We start from the raw sequence: 22,485 nt of genomic DNA, 5'->3' as shown, positions 1-22,485 counted from the left end.
TTATAAACCAATAACACATCTAAGTGTACATTTCCATTCGTACTTTTATACGTGTATTCTTAAAGTTAAAACATTATAGTTTAAAACACATTTTTTCTGATTTATCTCGATATAGAGATTCGCACGGTAATGATAAAACACGGAATGAATGTTACTGTATATAGTATCTCTTAAATGTTTATTAGTGAAACAATATGAATACTGCTGTGCAACAGTATGCCAAATAAACAGACTATAAAAAAAGCTCTTGTCTATTTTTGGATTTTATCCTAGTCTTTATATAGAAAAAGTAGGAAATAGGAAGCGTTCAAGAAAAAATACTACAAAAATTAATCTTTAATTCATATTTTTACTGCTCTTACATTATGCACTTATGGAATATTTTGCTTTTGATTAATTTATGTCATATTTATCGATATTTGTAATATTGTATTTCTTGTGGATATTCAAATACCTGGCAAATACTAACCTGTATAGAAACTTCTATATTGGAAAATACAACTTGCATCATTGCGATCGTAAATATAAATATTTTATAAACACGTATCAAATCTATCAGAATTGTAAACATTTGGTAGTGTTCCGATTTCATAAATATCTTTTTTAATTGGCAGCTTTTTTTCTTCGATATATCTCTCAAAGATTACATTAGTGGTAAAAATAAACTACTAATTAGCACCCTTTAATAATCCTTAGATTGTAGGTCAATGTGAAATACGTAATATAAAATATTCGTGAAAATATTAGCAACGTGCCCTTATTAAGGACAATGGAAGATAATAACGACCACAGTTATCCTATTACCTTATTCTTATGATAAGAATGCATAAGAATAAACAACGATACGTGATATAATTGAATTGTTGCACCATTTGCATATTGAGATTTATAAAAATTTCCAAAGGCTGCTTCGGGTTACGATACGAAGCTTGAATCGTGGAATATCGGTACTTGTGTATGATGACTAAAGCGATTACATATTCTACGCGGTATAGACATATGTGAGCAGCCTATAAAAATTGTAAGTAATACCAAGCGAAACAGCGCCTGTTCGTCTTTATGTTACAAATACGAATACTTTGCGGTAGATTTTTAACCGAATAATTTGTCGAAACACCCGTGGCAATATGGTTTATCGTTTTGTTCCTTAAAAGTACCTTTGTTCAATTGCTTTAAACAGAACGCGCATACAAAATGCTCGGGGTGGAACTTCCGGAACATTGCGGTTATGCAACGACCTGAAAGAAGATAACGTTTATTTACGGGATTAGTGGTTACCGGCATAATGATTATTAGTAGAAGGTATGAAAGCGCAGGTACCTGTAATTGGTTTATGGCACCCTGCGCATAGGGACCCTCTCTTAGCGTGGTAATGAGTTTCACAATAGGGTAAACCTTCGTGATCAAAGAACGATCCACCTTGAAACTTTTGTCTACAATCCTGTGAATACAAAACAAAAGAAGCGTGTACATCAACTAGAAATATTTTTCACGAGAAAAGAAATATATGACTGTATTGAACATGACCACAGAGAATAGAAAAGACAGTACTATACGATAATGTCGTTTCTTTAGTCCCTGTTCATTTATGAATGAATGTAGAACGACTACTCCATAATATGGAAGAACGACTCAACGAGACAAGTATACATTACGCGTATTCAAGCACGCGTATATCTGCTGTACGTGTATGTATATGGGATAATGTATAGCTAATATATGAGTAGCCCGTGAAATTTACAGATCGTAATTTGTAGTGGATCTACGCGTTGACAAACATCATTAGATCAATATAGGATGCCGGCGTCCGACACACCTGCCTTCAACGAAGACACGTGGCAAGCGGCAGCATCCGAGTCACGAGCTAACTCTTTGTGTTGTGTGTGTTTTTTTTGTTTTTTTTCCTAATTTATTTTTATTTCGCATACAATACTAGCAATTGACATCAGCGTAACGATCGATTATTAATAATATTTATCTATCTAGAGAACGTAATTTAACAGCAAAAATTTAATTCCGGCTGCATCGAATAATTTCTCGTAGAATCCTATTGTAATCCTAACGACGCCCTAGCTGTTTGTAATGTGTACCGTACATTTATCCGTGTGTATGTGTGTGTATGTGTGCGTGTATGTGTTCGTGTACGTAAATGAATAGGAATTTCGAGAGAGACAGATAACGATGGGGATGAAGTCGAATCGGTGCATTCTTCCTTTCTGGGCCACCTAAATCACCTGTTGAAAAAAGATGGGAAGAAGGGGGAAGAGTCAGGATCATAAACTTTTGCAGCCTGACAGCATAAAGAGGGGAACAATAGGGCTTTTCACATAAGAAATCGAAGCAACGCAATGGCTCGCCATCGCCTATGCTTCTTCCTCTTCCTCTTCATCATCATCGACACCAACGCATTTCGGGCAAACGGGTTTGCCCTCCATCGCATAAAACGACTTCCCAGATACCGGCTTCTTGCAATCCTGCAAGTTTTACATTTTAAAGCTACTGAACCGTGCAAACAGTTCATCGATACTTCGCATTAATCCTGAAGCGTTGCTGCAAATGGAAACGATTTGTTACGGATAAATATCGACAGGCAAAAAACCTACCCTGCAGACGAAACAATCCGGATGCCACTGACTGTTTAGAGCGGAGATATAATTCTCCATAATAGCACGATTACATCCGCCGCACTTCGGCGCGAACATGTCGAAGTAATCCTCCCGACAGTAAGGCTTTCCGTCCCGCTCGTGGAACCCCTCTTCACCAAACTGTTTGCCACACTGAGCGCAAAAGAAGTGCTCCGTGTGCCAAGTTTTTTCCAACGCGGTTACGCATTTCTGAAAATAACAAGAACCTGCTGTAATCCTAGATCGAAACACCGCGTGTGGGTTTCGTTGGACGCCTTACATCCAGAATGGGACCGTTGCAGTAGGCGCAGCGTGGTGAGAAAAGATTATGATAATCGGGCTCGCAATAAGGATGACCCTCCCTTTCGAAGAAATTTCTTGTGCCCAATTCCTGGTTGCAGTGCGTGCATGTGAAGTGTTCAGGGTGCCACGTTTTTCCTAGAGCGGTGATCACCTGTAAGAGGCATAATTTATCACTTGATTATATACAAATTTTGTCGACAAATTTGGCATGATCCAAACGGCGATTGAGTTGGATTTACTTGTCCCACGATTGGTTTCTCGCAAGCGCTGCAGCATCCCTTCTGAGTAGTGTTCACTCCTTGACGACTCATATCGGCTTGAAGGTTTCCTAGCATAGAATCCAACTGATTCTGTTTGGTTTGAGTCGCTGGCTGCGGTGGATAAGGCTCTCCGTGTTGTTGCTGGTGGTGATGAGTAGTGTGAGTCTCGGTGATATGAATTCGAGTTTGCGTGCCCTCGGGTGGCAACGGGCTTTGCGAACTCTTGGTCGCCTTGTTCGGCTTGGCGTATGGAGAATCGGTCACTGTTTGAAGCTGATGAGAACTACTATTGATCTGCAAATGTACGACATATAATTAAAAAAAAAAAAGCCAGTCGGTGCAGGGTGGCGAAGAACATGATGTTTCAGAATATTCTCACAAATCAAGCAGGATGAAGAGCAATGAAAGAGCATGGAAAGCGAACGATATTTCGCTGCAAGATGTTAAGATGAAAGAAAATTGAGAAATCGGCGAGGTATGTTATTAGAGGCGGAGTGTCAAGGTAGCGAAAATTTGAAATTTGAAAACTGAAAAATATTAAGGACCCGCGAGAGATGTCGATTGGCAGAGGCGAGCTTGCAGACTGGCTGAAAGCTTTGAGAGATTTCGTGGATCACTATATTCCCCACCTTCTATATTTTCCCTCTCCTACCACGGAAAATCGGTGAACATGAAGAAAAGGAGAGAGAGAGAGAAAGAGAGAGAAGAGGAGTAGATGGTCGAATAGTGGTAGATGGTGGATGGTGGAATGGAAGTTATTTTGGTAACTTAGGGAGCCAAGAATGGGCAGGGATAGTTTTAACGGCACTGTTTTCTCATTCTGTAGTGATTTTAATAGTAAGCAAACATTACAAACGCTTATTGCACCCGGTGTCGAGGAATCTATGAATTACGTAATTGTTCTTAGGTGGTAGGAGATCTGACGATTGCGCTGACGCGTCAGACAAGATATAAGAGACAAATTTCCTGATATACACTGTACCTTAAATTCGGAGAGAGAAGCCATTAAATCGTCAAGCTCCTTGGTAGCGTTGCTGGCGGTGTGACCATTGGTATAACTCTTCTGGGCCTCGCTGCGATTCAACGATCCGTGCTGTCTAGGAGGATAACCATCGTACACGGGTTGCACCTCCGTGGACGTTTCTTGAATGGTAACTTTCACTCTACCATCGGCAGGATAATCCCTGACGAAGAAGATCGCGTTAAAATCAACTCCGAAGTACCGTGTTCAAATTGCAAACTTCCCAACTTTATCTTTTCCTCCTCCTTCTCGTTCGTTCGTGATTTTTCCAAGAATAAAAGAGTAACGCTTACCCGTTCGGTACCGCGGTGCTCAATTCTTCGAGCAACGAATCGACGGTGGGCCTTGAAGCTGACATGCTACTCGGAGAACGAAGCATCGGACTAGAATCACCATTCATTCCTCCCGAGGAAACGCGATTCTCTACGGTCATCGATATTTCGATCATCGTCGTTGCACAGTTTTCGTCAAATTCTAATTTAGCGTATCTGATCGAAACTGATGTAAACGAAAGACATGAAAATAGGATGCTGACCTCTTTCCTGATAGTGAGCATTGTAACGAGCGTTGCTCAGATCTTGCAACAACGTGTCCAACTCCGACAGATTGTTGTTCAGGGAAGGCATCTTCCCTCCGCCGCTGCCTTTCGCGATGCTCTCCTCGATGGCCTCGCGGTTCTGATAAGTCGGCTGCAACAGCAGTTCGTCGTTCGCTATCGATCCTTTTCAATTTTATTTATCATCGATATTTAACTCATCCAATTTTTACACCTAATATGTCCATTTCTCGACAGATTTTTCCAGGATTATCGCGGAATAGCAATTTCTCGTTGGTTGTAATGTTCGTTTGTTCGATTGGTCTGAATATTTGCGTTAACAGGCGAATGAGAATCAACTAGGAGAGTTGTGTCAAGTGCGTGTGCGTACGTTACTCGGGGGAAGAACGAGGGAAAAAAGTGTCGCGGACAAGAGACAGATGCCAAGTAGCCGCAAAAGCGGTATTATTTCAAAACATGATGTCATTAGATGCTGCGCGGAATTTGTAAATACATTATCAATTAGGTGGTCGCGCGGAGGACAAGGCGTCATGCACTTTTAATAGAAACCTGCCCGCCAAACCGACCAACATTACTCGTTTGTTGCAAAATCCTCGAGCAAGAGAGAAGCACCGCGAATTTGTTCCGGCGATTCAACGAGCAACGACCAGAACCGAATCAACTTTGCTCCAACTTGATCTTCGGCCGATTAAATCGCTGATAATTAATCAACTACGTAGGAAGACACGTTTATCAGATAACGTTCGGTTAAGATCGTCTGATATGTCTTATTATTCAGATCTAATATATTCTTTCGTCTTTCGTCATCATCATGAAGTGATACGGAACGATACATCCTGATGGTGGAAACTAGGTTGCTCAGTGAGTTGTCGTTCCAAAAATATCCATAGCGAACCACCGACGGAAAGAAAATGTCGCAGTACGTCCGACAATCCTGCAGAACCCTGGTCGAAGTTTCTTCCACTGATCCCTCGAACGTGGAATCGTAGCCTGCGGAACGCTTTGCTCGTCAAGGCTGGTCGATCAAAAAATAAACACGGGCCTATAAACCGCCGCGATCTACAATGACACAGGGAACTTCATAAATCACCGATTCACCAAACTTGCGAAAATAGGCCGAACGCAAACTTTCCTGTGGAGATTTCCTCCGTGCTTCCCAACTTCGTCTAATATTCATCCAGTAGAAGACGAAGAGGACGTGTCTTAAGAGAGAAGTATGTAAAATTAATTCTTAAAGATTGTCGTGGGTGAAAGTTCGTCGCAGTATATCTTCCTTGAATGAAGAAATTAATAAATAGATGGAGTTCGATATCTTCATTGTTAGTTACTAGACGAAGAGTAGAAAAATCATTGTTCGCGGTGATTACAAAAATAATTCCATTGCGATGGTACTTCTACGAGATGCCAAAAAATTTCCATGTGGTAGATTTTATAAAAGTTACATATTTTCATCCGAGAATCACGTATCGTCTGAGAATCGATGAACTGCGTACCGATTTCCTTTTCCAATGTCAGCCAGTACTCGACGGCTAACAAGAAATATTTTATTTAAGAAGAATAGATTCGAAAGTAAATTGTATCATTGGAAGAATCGCGCATTTTTCCAGAATCAACGAATCGCGTATGATTAAAGAAAACGCTGTAAGTGTCAAGAAACAAGTTTTTCAGGAGAAAAAGGAAGCTTATGTATTTTAACGTAGTCCAAGTTCGTTCAAAAAGGGAAGCGTATCCGTAGAGAATCCTGTATGTGCAATTGTCTTAGTTGTAAAGAAAACTCGATGTTCCATTCGTTTAGACAGACGGCGTAGAGAAAAATAAAAAATCAGACAACTAACGTTTATTGCAACTTATACATTTTTTTACAGGCGCAACGTTGCTGCGACACCATCTTTTAGCATTGTCGGTAAATTATTTAAAAAGGGAAATTACATTTAAGATATATTCGAATAAAAAACAAAGTTTTTCAATTTTGGCATTTACAGTGTCTTCTCGATCGTTTCTTGCAATATTATTTAACACTGAACCGCGAAAGAAAGTCGCGTTTGAGGAGCAAAGATTCGAGAAACGAAAGGAAGATTCAAAGTCGAATATTTCCTTTAAAAGGATTGCGCGTGGTTCGAGAGTCGCGCACGGTTTACGCAACGCTCTCGAGAATCGCATTGGAACCCGTACGAATACGTAACACGGTTCGTTTCGTGCTAAATTCGCATCAAAGGAAAATAGTGCGCGATTCGACAGGTTTTCGCCAACTTTTCGTTTATCGTGGCCGAAAGCTCAACGCGAGAACGCCAATCAGCGTCACCCAGCGGCAGTGTTTCGCGACATTGCAAGTGTTCCAAGAAGAAGAGCACGACGTTATGATTTATTTCACGCCAGCGTCGTCTAGTAAAACTATGAAAAATTATGCTCGCCACAGACATAAATCTCCAATGGTCTACACGTGTTTCGTTATCGCCAGTGATTTCTCGCGAAACCATTATTCTCCTTGGATTTGGTTCTTCCTTTGTAGGTTGATAGCAGCAAATGGAACATGACGATTTTCATAGGTGCAATAAAATCTATTTATAAGACGAAGCTCCAGGAATGTTCGAAAAGATATCCGCTATATTCACGGCAATTTCGAGCAAGCCTCTAGCGGGGTTTCTGAGTACTGAATATCCTTGTTTAGTAGTGAAAAAATTGTTTCTTCGATCGAATGGTAAAACACGCTAGGTGAAACAGAAACCGTGTGACGTATCTATCTATGCACAGCCGTTATGCCTCGGTCTTTTCTCATGTGCTTGCATACGACGGGAAAGAAGAAGACCAGTGATTGTACAATGACACCGACGATCGATAAAATATACGAAGGCTCAGCGAAAAAGTGTATGGAGAATGTTGCCCTGAATGTCTAAAGTTTTATGAATACGTGTAGTAATTTGTTTTAATGTTTGAAGAGAACTATGAAGTTGAATTTCTTTCTTTTTTTCTTTAAATTCAACTTCTATCTGAAAAAATTGTGGATAAAGTTGATAAAGCTAATATAAAAAACTTATAGTTAAGTAAATTTTACCGACGGTATTTTTCTATCGAAGATGGATTTTACCTAGAATTAGCTCAATTTAAAGTTGAATAGTAATGAAGATAATCTATGTATAAATGTTTCTGAACATTAAAACGAGCTTTGAAAATTCGAAATAGAATTCTTTTTCAATCGAGCCTTTTCATTTATCTTAATCGAGGAAATTATGAACAAAGATGTATCGCCAGATGTATCGTTTCTCTGTTTTCACTGCTTTCAACGCTGTTTAAGCGAATGAATTTCAATTAAATTCCGCTAGGTGATACGCCTGTCATTTGCAATAGACGTTTGGTATTCGGTGAATGCGTTTCCTGTTCAATATGCCGATAAATCTTGGCTATGTCTCAAACATCAACTGCCCGACTATATCAATATCTCCATTAAACTAACTATTTGATAACGTAATTAGAAACGATGGAATGAAACCGCGTCGTCATGTCGTTTCTTTTTTCTAAATGATTATAGCTGTGAGATGTTAAATGCTATTTGTCGTGGAATATTCTAGCAAGGAGGAGTTACCACTCTAAGGATGACTCGGTGGAACGCCTAAAGCGACCACGTGTTACGCAACAAGGGAATACTCGAAACGATCAAGAAATATGGCGACGGAACCAGGCAATTAAATCTCGGATGAAGTTGTACTTTATAACAGGAATCGGATTTGGCAATTGGTTACTGTGCAGTTGGCGCGATGGAAACCGTGTTGCACGCGAACCGGGAAACTTTGCAGCCAACTCAAACGTCGAGAACCTGAATAATTGATGCATCGTTGCTTCCACTGGGAAATAATCGATAATACCACCGGGGAACGTAACAAATATTCCGCGGCAAAGATCGATAAGCGTGCGAGTCCAACTCGAGAACTCTTAGTTTCCAACCTTCGTATCGTTTTACATTTCTTCCTACTCGAAAGATATTTTTGCTTCTCTTTTCTTTTCTTTTTTCTTTTTTGTGACCGATTACGAAATAAAAAACTACAGCAGCTCTCTCGAGAACAGATCTATGACAACAGAACGGTGGATCAGGCAAAGTGTCTTGGTCTTAGTTACAGTTTTTTCATACGATTTAAAACTACTGGGGGGGGGGGCACAAGTTATGGTATTATATATCGTCTTCTCAACATGCGAGAAATGTATCAGAGAATAAACGATGGAATATTTTACGAAAACCAAAAGTTCAAATCAAAAATATAATACGACTTTTCGTGATATCGGAAGAAAATAGTTACCGTAACGTTAGACTTTAGTGGATTAAAGTACTATGTATTTATAGGTACACAATAAATATAGATTCCATAATGATTTAACTATTTGACTATGAAATATTATACTTGGCAGCCACATATTTCCAATAACTCTATGTATTTTTTTGAAAACCTCCTCAATTATTTTACAGTGATCTATAACAATTGCTGACGAAAGCCTAGCGTTGTTTTTAGAATCTAAATTTGGAAACGACTCGATTTACATATATATATACATTAAATACGTAATAATAAATGTGACTGTACTGTAGGTAGGTAATTGGTCAATTTCCTGCGAAATGATCGAATGCCGCCCGTTAATAGTTTCGGATAGTAATGCTCGCGATCCGGAATCCGAAACGATTCATCATCGTGGAACATATTTCAGAGTCGATTAACCATGAAATTACGGATCGATGATTAAGTCATTGGACATCTTTTCGCGGCAATAAACGATCGCAGGTTTAAAAGGATCCGATTGGACGCACGTAATACGAGCTCGTTTCTCGTGATATATCCATTTTTTTCACGGATCTATAGCTTTTTTGCAGCTTGACGACTCTCGACTGGTTAATTTTAGAGGCGATATCGGTTCTAATTTTAGCCGATTCTTTGCGTCACACCAACCACTGGAATGTAACTATTTTGCATGGTTGCTCGTTTGCGAACATCTCTTTAGAATTTCGTCTGAAATTGGAAGAAAAGGTTTACCTCTGTTTCGACTTTATTTTGAACGCATGACGCGAGATCACTCGTGTTGGACAAGTTCTAGCAACGCGTTTCCACGGCCGCCTCTAAAAATATGTTACAAGAATGATCGTGATACAAAGTTGGCTTCGATAGATACATAAACATAAGATAGATAGAAAAATACAACTGATTGACCGTGTCTGCCAATTTGTCCGATTAAACGAGGAAATCATAATCGTAAATTCTAGGTTATTTTCAGAGTCGTCCAACTGCCATTTTTCAGCGAAGCGCTAGCATACGTTTGATCGTTTCGTTTCGTGAGATTATGGAAACTCGAGAGAAGGTCACCGTAAAATTTAAAATGGAACCGCGAGAAAAGCGTGCCACGCCGAACATATCACACTCGCCATCTATCTTAGCAAACCGCAACCTAAAGCAACTAAGTCTCTCTAATCATCTGCGAATAAAACGCGATATCGATAAGACAGTTAGTTTTCACAATTTATCACTAATAGAACAAATTTACGATTTATAAAAAAACAGAAATTTGATCCACCCCCTAAATATTATAAAAAATATTTCCTTTGAATATCTTCTATGTTTTTGCACATTTAAGTATCTCATAAATACATAAACACCTATAGTTTAATAACGAATATTGCAATTTAATGTTCTATTAAATACTTTGCCAATTTTGTCAAATAATTATCACTCTCCGTTTATTACAGAAACCGAGATATACGAATATTCGTGTATCGAAGCATTGTTCAACAATAATGTACCGTGACTGTGTTATAAGTACGTCACACAAATATTTCTCCCATTGTAAATGATACGAAATTAGTTTTCACATTTGACAGCGCTGTTAATTGAATCCATTGGCGTAAATGGAGAAGAATAAAATTTTTCCTATTGAAATATAACAAAGAAAATTTACATACCGATTGCGGCGGAAGCGGAGAAGTTCGATTATCGTAGGATCTATAGGCGGTGGTTCTCGCGCCGTTCAGCGATCCATAACCAGGAGTGGCGTTACTACCGACATGATTTCCTTCCGATGACACTGTGTTTTGCAGGTCTGCCAATAGCGCATCTGAAATCAAGAAATAATTGCTGTAAAACGTCGCTGAGAAGTATCTTCAATTATCCCTAATGATTTCAAGAAGGCAATTGAATTATGGACCTCTTTGCAAGAATAAAACAAATTGGCCAATTTCACGTAGAAGATATTAGTAAGAGGCATAGCTTGTTATTTTTCTTCAGATATTGCTTCAGGTGTATCAGAATTTTTGTATACATTTATCGCAAACAGTAATAAAATGGCTGCCTGTGTTGTTTAAATAACGAGAATGGTGTCAACGACACCGATAAGCACATTAAGTTTTCATCGAAGCGACTAACGAGCGCTGCTAACATCGAGTCAGTATAAATTTAGGCAAGTTCATTGGAAAACAGTATCAAGATGAACTAGTTCAGTAAGTAAACCACTTTAACATTGCTCGTTTATTCACACATTTTTATATTCCATGATAAAAACTGTCTTTCCTTTACGATAATAAAATGAGGAACTTTTTTTCTCGCTTACCACCTGGAAATATCGATTGATCATCAACGCTTGCGCTCTATGTGAAGATGTTTTTGCGCTGAAAATATGCACACTCAAATATTTTCGATATTTCATGGCAGAATAACAAAGAAAAAAAGACGATGACGTGAGCGTTGTTTAACGAGCAAAGCTTAGAGATAAGCGTACAAGGTAAACCTCCGTGAACGTCGTAAAGTCACGTATAAAAGAATCATTTACCAAGACTGAGAAGATTTGTTTCCGTTTTCTCGGTATTGTAGGACTCATAGAGATTATCGGCCCCAGCCTGCGACTCACATCCTGTTTCCATCGCGAGACAAACTGCGACACACCCACTGTTCCGAGAACGTCGAACTTCGCCACCAATTTCCAGTCGAATCGAAAGCAACGCGTGTGGGATATTCGCAAGATCGTGTAGTTTCCACACTTCTATTCACAACTGTGCAATTACTCTCTAATCGAGAGAGGGAAACGAAACTGATCGACGTCGAAATCGTCGACGATTTGACACTGATAATATCGCAGACCTCGCGAAATTTTCAACTAACGTCCGTGTAAATACTTTATACACGTTCGCCTTTCAATAATCGCGTGCAACACCAACGATGCATTCCTTTCTATTTGTTTATCTCTGTCCAATACTCTCCCCTGGGCGATGTAAAATCACGATATAGAGAACAAACTGTCACGTGCTTATCGGATCGGCGAGATTTGCGCACGTGAACCTGTGATGATCGGCAAAACGGTACTGATTGTCAATCAAGTTCTCGGTAAAGCGACCGGCTTCGAAGCCGGAGAATAGAAGCCTGGAGGAGGCAAGCTGGTCTGGAGAAGGAGAAGGAACAGGAGATGGAGGGAGTATTCTCACAACAAGGGAAGTAGAAACTCGAGGCTGGTTCGCGAAGCCAAGGAAAACCAACCTAGCCAGCTACGAAGAAATGGTTCGCGGGTAGAACCTGAACTAGACAGTTACTTGTGAATCGGATGGATGTGCTCTTTCGCGGAAATTGAAATGTTCCTTGAATTGGACCCTCGATATCGTAACTTAAAGGTTAGAAGACGATAAGAAAACGAATATAATAATTCAAATATTGCGTTCTTGCTTTGTCGATAAAGTAGATCTTTAAGGGAAAGGTGATCAATTTTTATACATTATGAAACAAGAATGTTAATGCAGTAGTATTTTTTAATTAATGATGAATTATTGAGTTTCAGATCTAGTTCGTGTCGACTTTGAATCAATATAACAACGCGTTTGAATGAAATTCGTGGTTGGCAGGAAGCCTACCGAGCTCCCCCGGATCTATTTTATACTGCTGAATCATACAGTCAATTTGGACATTAATATTGCACGATATGCGTAACGCACTTTCGTCATAAATTTCAGGGAAATTGGACACATACGATAATGACTCTAGACACTTAATAAATCATATAGAAGTATTACAGTCGCAGGTATTTAAATCAAAATGTTTCTGCTTTCAATGTATTACATCGAATATGTATTATTACTATTAACATCTGATTAAGCAAAACAAAAACGTGGTCGCAAAAAAAGCACGTAATTATAATTAGGATTCGATGCAATCATAATTTCCATCGATCTCTGCATAGACAAAGTTAGTGATTACTGTCATTAACTCGCATTACCATTGGCACCAAATTTACTTACTTATATACTGTTCCCAGCGTGCGTGTCGTTGGATCGTTGCCAAACGAGCCGGTGTAATCGGCGATACAGGTCTCGTAATGTCGGTCATAGTCATATCATTGTGTTTTCAACGACATGACACTGAATCAAATGACACTAGAAATTGGAGTTTAATATATCACCGAAGAACAGAATGAGAATTGAAATTTTAAGAGTGTAATCCTTATGATTAACTCGAGAGTAACCTATCCAAATATTGATGATGATATGAAGACTGACCTCCGGTCCTGTTTACGAACAGTGGGACACAAACACAAATGAAGAACGACAACGATTATACGATTCTAATTTGGCTAATGAAAATATTCGAAACATTCTATACATACAATAGATCCCTTCCCTGACAATTATTACTTAGTATGTACTTACTCTTTTGGTACAATTATACACACGTACGGATAAACATTTATCTTGTAGACATAATTATATTATTTAATAATGACGATATGCTTTGACACTTCAGATAATTGTTATTGTATTACAATTAATCTATATGATTACAAAAAATGAAATTAAATTATTTCATACCACATTAAATTATCGCCACGTGCAAGTGTCGAAGGTAATGAACAAACGAAGATATGATGGCTAGGAGGCACGTATGTGTTGCGAGATCAGGTAGGACTGCCAGCACGTGTTTTCTCAGTTTGCATCTACAGAATCTGTGTTACGTGAACCCATCTCCTCCTTCCTTTGTCCCTCTTCTCCTTCCTCCCTCTTTTCAACCTCGTTCTTCGTCTCTGTTTCGCACCTTCTTTCACGCGATGCATATATATGTTTACATCTAGATTCATGACGACAAAATACCCAAGAATAACTTCGACTACCTATCATCTTTTGCCACGGTTTTCTCTTACTATTTTGGATTTTGTACTTCCTTCGGGAGAGCGGTATCTTCCAATCAGAGGATTTACGAATTTGTTCGTAACACAAGAGTAAAAAAATTGTAGATCGTTTTGTGAAAATAGAATGGATCACGTTAATCCTATTCGAGTCATGTATGCCAGTTGTAAGCGTAGGAAGTTAAATCACACACTGTCGTGCCTCATATGGATATGTATAAATCAAACCAAGGTTTGTTCAAGGAAGAGATTCCTACGCACACATTGGATCATTATATGAGCTTTTATGCAATGGAATGCATGATAAATAAGCGCAGTTTCCTGTATCTCTAAAAAAGCTAGTGCATTACAACTAGAAATGTAATAATGCATATTGATGATAACAACTTTCATATTGCTGTTCATTGTATTCATCGTATAAACATGTACATACATATGTTTGATTTTCTTTATAAAACTCATATAAAATAAATTACTAAATTATTTGGCAAGAAAAAATTGGTAGTGCATATAAATATGCATTTATAAGTCTTTCACATTAGAAATGGAAAAGGAATCTTTAAGAATTAATAATTAATTATGTACATATATAGTGACAGAGGCACTACCGATAAAATTGATCCCTTGTGTCGATACATCAGCACCTTGTCTCCTGTGTGATCAAACAGATGACGCCACTCGAAAATATCGACACAATATTTTTAATTCAAATTTCTTTCGAAACAAATAAAAATGAACTATGTATCACATTCTTTTATAGATTTCCATAAAAAGATCGTCCGTAAATAATGACTTCGAGAATTATTTCAGAAAGTTTAGTGTCAAGGCGACCCACATTGTAGGTGAAAGGTATTCCAAAAAAAATGATGTGATCTGTTGCATCATGAGTCATCCCTTCAGTCCGAATTAAATGTGCATTTTAAAAATAATTTAAATCCACATATAGTGTGATTGCACATGCGAAAAAGTCAAAACATGTACACTTTTTAATTTTAGAAGATTTCTTTAAAAAATGTTTCAAATAATAATAATTAATTTTTTTAATTTATAGCAGTAGTCTTTTCATAAATTACGAAAACGATTTGAAGTTCCGTATCTTTAAGGTTGGCTACTTTATATATTAACCTTTGAAAATATGCCAAAGATTCATTTCCGCCAACGATTCAAGACTATTATAAATTTATCAAAACATGAAATGGTAAATTAGTAATTAGTAAATTAGTTACTGAAAAATAGTAAACAAAAAAGACACGCGTGAATAAAATTAACTCATCCTTTTATATTTATAAATGTAATCTAACTAAAATGTAAACTAGCTAATTTTAATAATTATTTATATTTATAAAACCATTTAAGGATGGCACGACTAATTCATCCCTTTCAAAACGTTTTAACGCACTCTATGAACTGACGAAAAATAATACCGTCAGAAGCAATTGAGCTTAATTTGAAAGTTCATATTACGTTATCGCGCAAAGTTGCGTGAACACAACCAACGCAGACATAGATACTAAATCGATATATTAACTAATGTCTCTAATTTTAATTCTATGAAAAGAAAGCATATCAAGAACAATTTTTAATTAGTAATCCAGACCGGTATTCTAATTACATATGCAAAAAGGTCGCATATATGCACGTATGCATCCGTAATCATTAGAAATAATTTCATATCATCGTTCTATTTTAAAGTTATAGAACAAAGCATTAAAATCACGCAAAATTAAAAGGGTTAAAAACATAAAAAGAATTATCGACTCACATCCTGGTGGTGAACCTTTTGTGATGGTGATTTTATAGGGCTGATAAATAGCGCTTGGTTCTACTTTTCCGTACATTGTTCGATCCATAGCCATTTTTTTAACGTACCACTTGAAAATATAATCACACTTATATCCGTTTACTTATTTTATGTTAGTTCATACGAAATCACGAATTCATCGCGTACAAGCATGTATGCTATTATGTAGCACTTTTACTGCGGTAATGCTTCTCTTCACTGTCTATCGCGAACGACCGAGCTGTGTAGACGATCGATTAGTGGTGGGGATGATGCACACACCACACGACCACTTGTTGAATGCCGTCTGTGAATTTTATACATACGAATCCACAAATAGGAGAATAATCTATTAGGTTTAAAAAAAAAGAAGAGAAAAGAGCATCAAGGGTAAGCAACTTTATAAATAGTAGTAGTCTATCGATCGTTATCTCATTTATACTTTCAATTATTTTGCGCTCACGTTTAAATACACTGCTACAATCAACAGATTTACTCACGCACACACAACGTATTATTGAGATTTTATGCGAGAAGCTGAATGAATACGTTTTTTATTGTCTATGATTGTAGAATGAATTGTCACCGCTTGTTGAAATACAACAGAGCAAGAATCGTGGTATCAATACTCTGTGAATAGAGTGAATTCGACGGGAGGAAAACAAGAAGTTCAAATGTACAAGTATATTTCAGGCGCTCGCCCGCACTCACGACTTCCATCCTCTCCGAGCAATGCTAAAACAAGAGGACAACGGTGCCGTGAAATACACTAAAAATACGTAGAATCGTTGGCACACGATAACCCAGAGCGCACTTGCGATATTATGCGGATTTTGGAAAATCTCTTCCGGTATAAATAAATACACCACGTGCAACCATCCGTGTTCCTCAAATTTTTCGCAGTTTTTTAAATTAACTTAGAAGCTTTTATTTATAGAGGTGCTTAGAAATTCTAATTTTATTAAAAAATAGAGATCATTACATTGCAATTGCGTAATTTTATCTCAAAATGATAATCGATGATAGTAACGCTACTTATTAACATTATAGTTTGCACTTGAAGGTATAAATACGTAATGATATAAACTCATTGCGATCGCATATGATTATGACAAACATATAATTAACGCTGATTATATAGATATTATAAGTGATGCGTTAAGCAAATCAAGATGGAAGAATTTGTGGAAAAAGATTTATAATTAAAACCTGTATCGCGATTAATAAAGTTACTGGGGATGAACGAACTAACATGTGATGCATTTAACGGTGACGCAACAAAATGTTACCATGGTAATACAGATAACAGTTACGTACTTCACCTCGCCTGGTACTCGTAAATTCGTAATATTACAGCATGCCATCTATATTTTGCAACTAAATCTAGTCCTAATCAATTTTCATCTAAATACATTATGTAAAATACTACTGCGAAAGGAATACGTATACATAATGATACAACTTTGGTTACAAATAATAAGATGTATACCTTTTATATTTACGAATGTACATATATAAATAATAACAAAAGTGAAATACAATAGAATTAAGATTGTCACGTCATATTTAGATGTATTAGAAAGAAATTGCATTTTTGATTTTCTTTAGCATTCCTTATCAATAATACTTGTTCACATATAAATATTATATTAAGTGTGTGTGAACAAATAAATATACATGTATAATTATAACATCGATTTATTAATATCATATTTGAAAAATTTAAAATAAAATTAGAGAAGTGATATTTCACAATTTCCATATTTTTTAAATTTTTAAAGCAAAAATTAAAGTTAGAACTCAAAAAAGATATAAATAATACACATGATTAGATGATAATATGTTATAAGTATTCTTATAAACATAAATGTTTCTGACAGTATGATCGATTCAAATTTGAGGTTATTTCATCAATTGAATATTTAAAATTCATTTTACTCACCTAGATCATCCATGTTTAATATATATTAACCCTGTAGATATTGTTGCACAAATTACACTCAACCCGTGATAATTTTCAATTAAAATGACGGTAAAAAGTGTCAAAATTGAATGATCAATTTACGTCCCTCAGTTGGGCAATGCAAACATCAAATATGGAGAACCCGGTTCTCTCACTTCATAGCTTCCAGCATTCATTGTCTAACCTTTATATGTGTATATAAGCAGATGTATCATCTCTGGTATAATATATTGAACTTTTCATTCGTTTAGAATAATATATTTAAGTATAATTTTTACTGTAACAAAGTAATTATCTATAATGTCTATGAAAAAAAGAAACTTTTTTTTCTTCATTATTTATATACATACATGTTTATAATTAAATCACATTCCTTTCAGTACATTCTATATATCATAAGGGAGCAATATATATATATCATAATGGGAGCAATAAAAATATATAGATTATGGTTTAATTCCTTATAGTCATAAAAATTATTTACATTTATAGAGTATGAAGTGAAATTGAAATCTATACTATAGAATTTCAAATAACCTATACTTGTTACATAGTTTCTTCATAATTTATATAGCTACCAAGACGAAAAATCACCAAATGAGTTTGTTACGATTTTTCTCTTTTTAATTATAGGTGATATACTTGATTCCTCTTTCTTGATCCTGCAAATAAAATTAACAATTAATATTGCTGTAAAAATGTATATATACATAGCGACAAATATATGTAATGCGATTTTACTTGTCTTCTTCGTTGTTCGGTTTTATATATTTTCCTACGCCTGATCGATATACTTTTAACATGTCATTCTTTCCTGCTTCATTATCTGATTTATTTTTCGCAGCTTCTTGAGCCAATCGTTCAATTTCGGCTGCACGTTCTGCAGCTAATTGTTCATCTGCTTCTTGAAAAGGATCAACAAACACTTGTGCTTTTTGTATTATTATATCTTCTATTGGTCTGTCTTTGTTATCTACTTCAATTTTTTCAATGGCATTTAACGTTTCTAATCCACCTACTATTTTTCCAAAAACTGTATGTTTGCGATCTAAGTGTCTACACGATCGGAACGTAATGAAACTGTAATTAAATGGAACGGAATTATTAGATTTTAATGAAATTCCATTTGTAAACGTATGTAAACATGAAATACGATATATACAATTGCGATCCATTTGTGTTTGATCCAGCATTTGCCATTGATAAAATTCCTCTTCCTTGATGAACTAAATTTGGTTTGAATTCATCTTCAAATGTTTTACCCCAAATAGATGTTCCTCCATTACCAGTATTTGTAGGATCACCTCCTTGTATCTAAGTAAAATACAATGTTAACATTTTTATTATTTATAAACCTCTTACTCAAAATGGCCATATATTTACCATAAAATTTCGTATGGATCTATGAAACTTTGTTCCATCATAGTAACCATTCTGACAGTGTTTTATAAAATTTTCACAAGTTTTTGGTACAAGATCACAATGCAGTTCTAAATTTAAAGCACCAAAATTCATGACTAATCTTACATATCCTGAAAAAAAAAGAAAAAATGTTTCAGTCGAACAAAATATAAAGATATATATAGTAATAATTGTGTTCATACCTTTCTTTCGAACTCTTTCATATCGTACTAAATCTTCTGCAATAACTGCTGCTTGGTGTGTAGTTTCTGTTGGCATTACTGTTGATGTAAAGCCAGCTGCAACCGCACCAGTGGAGTAATGTGCCTATATTTATAAGTTTCTATTTTCAAATGTTATATTTTTTATATATATATATATATATATATAACATTTGAAAATATAATATAACTTATATTAATATACAAACCGCATTAAATTTGTCTGCTTTTGGTTTAGAGATTTCTTTTTTAGTCTCAGTCTGTTTATAATCTCTATCTAATTCAGCTAATATTTCTTTAGTTTCCATAGATACAGTTTTCAATTTTGCATTTGGATCATTACGTTCCCTTATCATTTCTAGAATAATTATCAGTATCTATATCATATTTATTCATATTAGTATATATAAAAGTGTTATTGCAATAAATGAAAATTTCTATTTTGAAATGTACTTGTAAGATATTACCTTCATCTTCAAGTTTTATATTATTTTTAATATGGTGGAATGTAGATAAATTGAATTTCATTGCATTGTTTGGATCTTGTACTATGATAATGTCCTTCCTCGTAAAAGGTTGATCGTTTATTAAATCTTTCCAATTACGTGCCTTTATATTCAACTGCTCTATTGCCTAAAAAAATATTGCTATATATCACGAATAAAAGTTTTCTATCTTAATGAACACTTACCTCATATGAAAATACATTTCCAGTTGTTTTGATAGCAACAATATGAGAGTGTTTAGTGAATAATTTGAAAAGAACTGGACAATGATATTGTCCTTCTGAATTCTTATGAAAATTAAGTTTTATTAAAGTTTTTGTGTCTAATGGCTTTCCTGTAACTGGATTATGCTTAAGTTTTTTTATATATTCTAATATTGCTTCTAATTCAAAAATGTTTCCTTGTGGATCACAATAAGGGTGCTGGAAAGGTTGTAAAGTTAAACAACAATGATCATAAGGCAAGCGACGAAATGTTGTATCTTCAGTTGCTTCAGAACTTCCAGACTTTTTTCCACCATATAATGTTGTCCATTCTGTATATGTTAAATACCTGGAAGAATAATAAATACAAACAATTTAATTCGATAAATGCAAAATATAAAATTATAACCTAAATAATATTTTTAAAAATCTTACATCTTATCTTTCTGATGCTGACGTTTACCCATTTTGATTGTGTTATTGATTAGTTATCTTTATAAAAGACTTATAATGATTATATCTATTTAATTCAATAATATTTTTAAATTATTTAATACTTATTTGCACTGACATATACCAAAATAATTGATATGTATTTATACTATAGCATAGTAAACTTCCTTTTCAAGCTTGGCCAACCTGATAAAATAACTATATTATTTTATTACTACATAAAACGTTTGGAATACAAAACTTGAACTTATTTGATACGAATAAAGGCTGAACTTCGCTTTAATGGAAATAAAATTATTGCCCCTTTTATTGCAATTTAATGGTTTTCAATGCATAGAATCAAAAAATGCTAATCTTAATTTATCTAGTAGTAGTTAAGTTATCTAGTAGTAGGAATCTAGTAGTTAAAAAGTTATCCGTATATAAAATTGAGTGTTTTTAGCGTATTTGACAGTTTACATTAACATCATGTTGGCTTCTATCTACAATTCGTCCAATGAGTGGAGTCGCTGGCTGTATCAAATGCAGGTGGATGTTAATCATTTTATGGCGGGATTTTGAATCGTGAGTATTGGAATAGGCAGAGAAGAAATTTCCTCTCCGGATTAGGTTTGGATTATGCTTTATTCTCATACAAATACAAACTAATACTCAACGATATTCAGTTTAATGCTCATTTATGTAGACCAATCGGATTACGAATAGGAGCAATATGGTGTCATACTAACCTCTAAAATACGCTAAAACTGATGAGTTTTACGTAGGTATAACTCTGGAACCGCTGATTTCTTAAAATTAAGACTTGCATTTTTGGATTCTATGCATTGAAAGCTATTGAATAGTAATAAAGAAATATAACAATTTTATATCCATCAAATCGAAATTAAACTTGAATAAATTAAGTTTAAATAGATTAAAGCAGTTGAATAAAAGTCTACAGAGATGTCTAAGGCAATTAAAAAAGGGAAAATGCTCAAGAAAGTACTACCAAAGGTAGAACACCCTTCACCTTTACGGGTAACTATACCCGCAGGAATGGCAAATGCTAAACCACCATTGGGATCACAACTAGGACAGGTTAAAATATTTTATATTTAAAATTTAGGGTATTTTACGACGTCGTAAGTTGACATCGTAATTTATTATGTGCGGTAACTGTACTAAACAATCCAACTGTTTTAAGTTTTATAAAAAATATATAGGTTTTTGATGAAAAATTTACATTATTACTTTTAGAGGAATATTAATGTAGCGAACTTTTGCAAAGATTTTAATACAAGAACTGAGAATATTAAAGAAGGCATACCTTTACCATGTCGTGTTAAAGTCAGATCTGATAGGAGTTATGATTTAGTAATACACAAACCACCAGCAACATATTTCTTGAAACAAGCAGCTGGGATTGAAAAAGGAAAAATAAAAACAGGTAAATGTTATATTGTAAAATATGAATATGTAGATATACATTAAATAAATTATAATATTCTTCAGGGGAAGTAGCAGGAAAAATAACATTTAAACACTTATACGAGATTGCCTGTATTAAATCAGAAGATCCACCTTTGGCATTATTAAGCTTACAACAAATTTGTCAAATGCTTGTTGGTGTAGCTCGATCATGTGGTATTCAAATTGTACATAAATTAGATCCAGAAGAACATGCACAATTTATGAAAGAGAGAAAAGAAAATGTTAAGAAATTCATGGAAGAATTAGAGGCTGCTAGAGAAACCAAAATACTTAGAGCAGTTTAAATTAATGTATTAAGACAAATTTACTGTACATAATTAATAAAAGCAAGGTAGTTTATTTAAATACAATCTAACAAGATATTATATAATCTTTTCCTTTTATATTTATCCCAGTTAATATCTTATATAGATTCGTATAATTTCTAGAAGTAATAGCACATTTCATATGTATATGTATGTAAAGATCTTAAAACCACCTTAAACTTTAAGGATAAAATCTTACATATAGAGTCTTATGATTACATAATATTAAATTCTTTGAACCTCTTAAAAGTAATGTCTATTATAAAAAGAAATACTAGAAATTAGGA

The 22,485-nt window shown here is 35.3% G+C and overlaps 3 protein-coding genes across 14 annotated transcripts; 1 reads left to right on the top strand and 2 right to left on the bottom strand.

Moving 5' to 3' along the window:
- Positions 1-329: 329 nt before the first annotated feature.
- LOC117205455 (paxillin-like) lies at positions 330-17,794 on the bottom strand. 12 transcript variants are annotated; one of them, XM_033443867.1, is made up of 11 exons: positions 15,659-15,979; positions 10,700-10,851; positions 4,744-4,897; positions 4,502-4,631; positions 4,170-4,371; positions 3,167-3,481; positions 2,905-3,078; positions 2,604-2,834; positions 2,370-2,474; positions 1,321-1,441; positions 330-1,238 (listed from the first exon to the last, which is right to left on the bottom strand). In XM_033443867.1, exons 1-11 carry the CDS (start codon positions 15,750-15,752, stop codon positions 1,093-1,095), a joined length of 1,824 nt encoding a protein of 607 aa, XP_033299758.1. In that variant the 5' UTR covers positions 15,753-15,979; the 3' UTR covers positions 330-1,092. The 12 variants fall into 12 exon arrangements, with proteins under 12 accessions (XP_033299758.1, XP_033299747.1, XP_033299749.1 ...); XM_033443856.1 differs by lacking the exons at positions 2,370-2,474; positions 15,659-15,979 and adding exons at positions 13,016-13,113; positions 13,583-14,081; XM_033443858.1 differs by lacking the exons at positions 2,370-2,474; positions 15,659-15,979 and adding exons at positions 13,016-13,150; positions 13,583-14,080.
- Positions 6,321-22,243, top strand: LOC117205458 (39S ribosomal protein L11, mitochondrial). Its single transcript, XM_033443871.1, has 4 exons — positions 6,321-6,333; positions 21,336-21,500; positions 21,660-21,849; positions 21,915-22,243. The coding sequence occupies exons 2-4, from the start codon at positions 21,366-21,368 to the stop codon at positions 22,175-22,177; spliced, it is 588 nt and encodes a 195-aa protein (XP_033299762.1). The 5' UTR covers positions 6,321-6,333; positions 21,336-21,365; the 3' UTR covers positions 22,178-22,243.
- LOC117205456 (RING-type E3 ubiquitin-protein ligase PPIL2) lies at positions 18,078-20,610 on the bottom strand. The gene is made up of 9 exons (XM_033443869.1): positions 20,406-20,610; positions 19,953-20,319; positions 19,729-19,894; positions 19,471-19,619; positions 19,244-19,367; positions 19,023-19,171; positions 18,802-18,953; positions 18,381-18,719; positions 18,078-18,301 (listed from the first exon to the last, which is right to left on the bottom strand). Exons 1-9 carry the CDS (start codon positions 20,435-20,437, stop codon positions 18,214-18,216), a joined length of 1,566 nt encoding a protein of 521 aa, XP_033299760.1. The 5' UTR covers positions 20,438-20,610; the 3' UTR covers positions 18,078-18,213.
- Positions 22,244-22,485: the final 242 nt, after the last annotated feature.

The sequence above is a fragment of the Bombus bifarius genome, unplaced genomic scaffold (assembly GCF_011952205.1).
Source record: "Bombus bifarius isolate JDL3187 unplaced genomic scaffold, Bbif_JDL3187 scf7180000007990, whole genome shotgun sequence".
Classification (NCBI taxonomy): domain Eukaryota; kingdom Metazoa; phylum Arthropoda; class Insecta; order Hymenoptera; family Apidae; genus Bombus; species Bombus bifarius.
The sequence above is the reverse complement of the archived record's forward strand: the minus strand, read 5'-3'. Positions and strand labels throughout refer to the sequence as shown.

Excerpts from the sequence above, each read along its gene's own strand:
- LOC117205458 (XM_033443871.1), top strand. The coding sequence starts at position 21,366 with ATGTCTAAGGCAATTAAAAAAGGGAAAATGCTCAAGAAAGTACTACCA. Across the intron at positions 21,501-21,659 it reads TGGGATCACAACTAGGACAG|AGGAATATTAATGTAGCGAA; the intron begins GTTAAAATATTT and ends TATTACTTTTAG. Across the intron at positions 21,850-21,914 it reads AAAAGGAAAAATAAAAACAG|GGGAAGTAGCAGGAAAAATA; the intron begins GTAAATGTTATA and ends AATATTCTTCAG.
- LOC117205455 (XM_033443867.1), bottom strand. The coding sequence starts at position 15,752 with ATGGCTATGGATCGAACAATGTACGGAAAAGTAGAACCAAGCGCTATT. Across the intron at positions 4,898-10,699 it reads CTCCGCTTCCGCCGCAATCG|CCGACTTATCAGAACCGCGA; the intron begins GTATGTAAATTT and ends CTGCTGTTGCAG. Across the intron at positions 2,475-2,603 it reads CGGATTGTTTCGTCTGCAGG|GATTGCAAGAAGCCGGTATC; the intron begins GTAGGTTTTTTG and ends TAAAACTTGCAG.
- LOC117205456 (XM_033443869.1), bottom strand. The coding sequence starts at position 20,437 with ATGGGTAAACGTCAGCATCAGAAAGATAAGAT. Across the intron at positions 20,320-20,405 it reads CAGCATCAGAAAGATAAGAT|GTATTTAACATATACAGAAT; the intron begins GTAAGATTTTTA and ends TTATTCTTCCAG. Across the intron at positions 19,620-19,728 it reads TATAAAACTTGAAGATGAAG|AAATGATAAGGGAACGTAAT; the intron begins GTAATATCTTAC and ends TAATTATTCTAG.